Here is a 5071-nt window from a genome sequence, read left to right as displayed (position 1 = left end):
TTCCAGCTCATCCATGTATCTAAGTTGTTGGCATATAATTGTTCACAGAATTTGTTGGAATCCTTTTTATTTATATGTGTAAGGTCATTTAATGTCTCCACTTTCATTTGTGATTGTAATAATTTGAGTCTTCTCTCTTTTTTCTTAGTCATTGTAATTAAAGTTTTGTCAGTTTGTTACTTTTTTTAAAACACCTTTATTGGAGTATAATTGCTTTACAATGTTGTGTTAGTTTTTGCTGTATAACAAAGTGGATCAGCTGTATGTATACACATATCCCCATATCCTCTCCCTCTTGCGTCTCCCTCCTACCCTCCCTATCCCACGCCTCTAGGTGGTCACAAAGCACCGAACTAATCTTCCTGTGCTACGTGGCTGCTTTCCACTAGCTATCTGTTTTATATTTGGTAGTGTATGTATGTCCACGCCACTCTCTCACTTCATCCCAGCTTACCGTTCCCCCTCCCCGTGTCCTCAAGTCCATTCTCTACATCTGCATCTTTATTCCTATCCTGCCCCTAGGTTCTTCAGAACCGTTTTTTTTTTTTTAGATTCCATATATATGTGTTAACATACGGTATTTGTTTTTCTCTTTCTGACTTACTGCACTCTGTATGACAGATTCTAGGTCCATCCACCTCACTACAAATAACTCAATTTCATTTCTTTTTATGGCTGAGTAATATTCTGTTGTATATCTGTGCCACATCTTTATTCGTTCATCTGTCGATGGACACTTAGGTTGCTCCAATATCCTGGCTATTGTAAATAGAGCTGCAATGAACACTGTGGTACGTGACTCTTTTTGAATTATGTTTTTCTCAGGGTATATGCCCAGTAGTGGGATTGCTGGGTCCTGTGGTAGTTCTATTTTTAGTTTTTTAAGGAACCTCCATACTGTTTTCCATAGTGGCTATATCAATTTACATTCCCAATAACCATGCTAGAGGGTTCTAAAGGAGACACTTTTGATTCAAATATACAAATAGATTAGCAGTAAGATTACAGAAAAAGATATATCATGCAAACAGTAACAAAAAGAAAGCAGGAAAGCCTATATTAATATCAGGTTAAATCAATGTTAAGACAAAAAATGTTTCTAGAGACCGTGAAAATTTATTACAATTAAAGTCACAATCAAGAAATATAACAATTATAAACATATATGAACACAACAGAACCCTGAAATACATGAAGCAAAACTGACCAAACTGAAGGGAGGCAAGCAATTCAACAATAATTGTTGGAACTCCAATACCAATCCCAATAATCAATAAGACAACTAGAAAATTTGCTTAGAAAATAAGCAAGAATGTAGAAGATTTGAACAACACTATCTGTTAACTACACCTAACTGACATCTATTAAATATTCCATCCAACAACACCAGAATGCAAATTCTTCTCAAGTATACATGGGATAATCTCCAGGATAAACCATATGCCATACAATAAAACAATTCTCATAAATTTAATAAATTAATTAATGTATAGATGTCAACAGCATAAGGAAATTTGAGAAATCCACATATATGTGGAAATTAACACACTTTCAAATGACCAATGAGTAGAATCACAAAGGAAATTGACAAATAAGAAATTGAGCTGAATTAAATAAAAAACACAAGAAACCAAATTTATGAAATGCAGATAAAGTCATATTTAGAGGAAAATGTACCGCTTAAAACACATATATTAGAAATCTCAAATCAATAACCTAACTTTCCACCTTAAGAAACTAGAAAAAGAAGAGGAAACTAAACCAAAGTAAGCAGAAAGAAGGAACTAATAAGGATGGTAGTGGGAGTAAGTTAAATAGGAAACAGAAAAACATAGGGAAAATTAATAAAACCAAAAGTTTGATAACATTTTAAAAAACGGACAAACCTTTAGCCATGTTAATCAAGAAAAATGAGAGAAGACACAAATTGATAAAGTCAGAAATGAAAGAGGGACTATCACCACCACCCTTACAGAAATCAAAAGGATTTTAAGGGAGTGGTATAAACAACTTCATGCCAACAGATTAGACTACTAAGATGAAATGGAAAATTCTTAGAATAAAAGACACAAGTTACCAGAACTGAATCCAGAAGAAACAGAAAACCTAAATCTTCTTGTAAGAAATACTGATAATAACTAAAAATCTTCTCGAAGCAGTGAGTGTAGATGTGGTTATTAAGAGTAGCATTAGGGGTCGGCCGGCTGCGCAGGTTAGCGCTTCGGGGTCTTTGGCCGCTGCTGTACGCATCGTGCACGCCCCGAGGCGCGGAGTGTCGTCTCTTCTCGCCGTAGGCCGTGACGACATGAGCAGCAAAGAAGGATCAGGAGGGTTCAGGAAAAGGAAGCACGACAATTTCCCACATAACCAGAGAAGAGAAGGGAAGGATGTTAATTCCTCTTCACCTGTGATGTTGGCCTTCAAATCATTTCAACAGGAACTTGATGCAAGACATGACAAATACGAGAGACTTGTGAAACTTAGTCGGGATATAACTGTTGAAAGTAAAAGGACAATTTGTCTCCTCCACAGGATTACAAGTGCTCCTTATATGGACGAAATACTGACTGAAGCAGAAATTAAATTGGATGGTGTCAGACAAAAGATATTGCAGGTAGCCCAGGAGCTCTCAGGAGAAGACATGCATCAGTTCCACAGAGCCATTACTACAGGACTGCAGGAATATGTGGAGGCTGTCTCTTTTCAACACTTCATCAAAACACGATCACTTATCAGTATGGATGAAATTAATAAACAATTGATTTTTTCAACAGAAGACAATGGGAAAGAAAATAAGACTCCCTCTTCTGATGCACAGGATAAGCAATGCGGTACCTGGAGACTGAAAATCACGCCTGTTGATTACCTTCTGGGAGTGGCTGATTTAACTGGAGAGTTGATGCGAATGTGTATTAACAGTGTCGGGAATGGGGACATTGACACTCCCTTTAAAGTGAGCCAGTTTTTACGTCAGGTTTATGATGGGTTTTCATTCATTGGCAATACTGGACCTTATGAGGTTTCTAAGAAGCTGTATACCTTGAAACAAAGTCTGGCCAAAGTGGAGAATGCTTGTTATGCCTTGAAAGTCAGAGGTTCAGAAATTCCAAAACACATGCTGGCAGATGTCTTTTCAGTTAAAACAGAAATGATTGATCAAGAAGAGGGCATTTCTTAGAGTAACATAACTCAGTTTTCTTTCTCTTAAGAACTCCTGAGAGAGACCAATTTGTAAGACTGTTATTTAGGATATCATTTGACTTTATTGTGGCTTTAGAAATGTTTTCAGTTGTACTTGTTTTAAATTGTATACAGGCTGTACATAAAATTACCGAAACAAATCATTTCTTATATCTTACTCGTGAAAATTTGCATACAGATGTTTGCTTATATGCCTGTTTGACTTTTTGCTGGCTAAACCTCATCATTTATCTTTGTAAATGTGAACATGCTTCAGAGTGCACTTTCTGCCGTACCTGTTTTAATTTAGTGTGTGTGAATTTTGGAGCGGTAATATTTAGTGAAAGACAGTTATAGTTTAAGTTGGTGATTTTTAAAAAATATATATTTAGTTATACATCTGGACTTGAGCTTCCTGTTTAAATTTCTTGATAATATTGTGCCAAGCCTCCAAAATAGGCTTAATTCATAGACCAAGAGTTTAAAATCACATTACCAGTATACTTCATGAGGTATTGTAGTGAGAATTCATGTTATGTTCTGGCTAATTTTAGGTCATTTTGAATGCATATGAAACAGCCTTCCAGAAAAATTGACAGGTACCCAGATGTTAGTTTCTACATTTAATTTTTGTCCTTTATCACAGAAAGTCTGATAGAGAATTGGCACTAACATTGTAATATTTTCACTGATGTTTGAGTTGAATTATATACTTGCACATACAACTGAAAAGGTAGTGATTATTTAGCAGTTTTTGTTGTTGTTATTATATTTAATTAGGCATGTTTGGAGGCTTTCCTATTCTAACATCTATCAGAAATTACATCTAAATAATTATAATGAAGTTTTGAAAATTCTGAAATATTAAGTTAATCCAAATCTTTATAGTTGTCCAGTTGTGTTAATGCATAGTATGAAAAGTTGCCAAAGAAGATTTATCACGTACAATTCAGCAATAAGACAGTTGTCAACACAGTTGGGAATAGCAAGTAGTATCACTAGTAGTAGAAGTAGTCTCACTATTAATATTTAGAATTGGAATTTGCCTACTGAAATTAGTTATTTTAGGAATATTAGGAATTAGTTATATTAGGAATTTGCCTACTGAAAATAGTTATACCATTCACTGTGGTGTGAAGCTGACTTGAGCATGGCACTGTTGGCTGACAACTAGACATTTCCATTTGGTTTTGTGAGTTTTGAGAATCTGGATACTGGATTTTATTTTTGGAAAGATTAGCAGCTCTGTTTGCAAGGGCTTATTCTTGGAAAGGATAATTTTCCAAAAATGATCACCTAAAGGAAAATAAAATATATACATGCCTAATAAAAAAAAAAAAAAAAAAAAGAGTAGCATTAGGGCTTCCCTGGTGGCGCAGTGGTTGAGAGTCCACCTGCCGATGCAGGGGACACGGGGTCGTGCCCTGGTCTGGGAAGATCCCACATGCCACGGAGCGGCTGGGCCCATGAGCCATGGCCACAGAGCCTGTGCATCCGGAGCTTGTGCTCCGCAGTGGGAGAGGCCACAACAGTGAGAGGCCCGAGTACCGCAAAAAAAAAAAAAAAAAAAAAAGAGTAGCATTAGAAGGCCTTGTGGTGATGGTAGAGTTCTGAATCTTGGTTGTGTTGGTTACGTGAATCTACACGTGTGATAAAATCTCATAGAGATACACACACACACATGTGCACATCACCATTTGGGGAAACTGGTACATGGAATATTCCTGTATGTATATATATTTTTGCTGTGAATGTATAATTATTTGAAAAGAAAAAGTTAAAAAAATTATTCCAGAAAATAGAGCGGGAGGGAACACTTTTCAACTCATTCTGTGAGGCCAGGATTATCCTGATACCACTCAGATAAACAAATCACAAGAAAAGAAAACTA

At 36.1% G+C, this 5071-nt stretch overlaps 1 protein-coding gene across 1 annotated transcript; it reads left to right on the top strand.

The window, feature by feature from the left end:
• The first annotated feature begins 2201 nt into the window (after nt 1–2201).
• LOC309820725 (translin-associated protein X-like) lies at nt 2202–4498 on the top strand. Its single transcript, XM_082651665.1, has one exon. The coding sequence runs from the start codon at nt 2306–2308 to the stop codon at nt 3176–3178; it is 873 nt and encodes a 290-aa protein (XP_082507791.1). The 5' UTR covers nt 2202–2305; the 3' UTR covers nt 3179–4498.
• The last annotated feature ends 573 nt before the right edge of the window (nt 4499–5071 follow it).

This window comes from Grampus griseus, assembly GCF_964374135.1.
Source record: "Grampus griseus genome assembly, chromosome: 3".
Taxonomy (NCBI): domain Eukaryota; kingdom Metazoa; phylum Chordata; class Mammalia; order Artiodactyla; family Delphinidae; genus Grampus; species Grampus griseus.
This window is presented reverse-complemented; position numbering and strand designations above follow the sequence as displayed.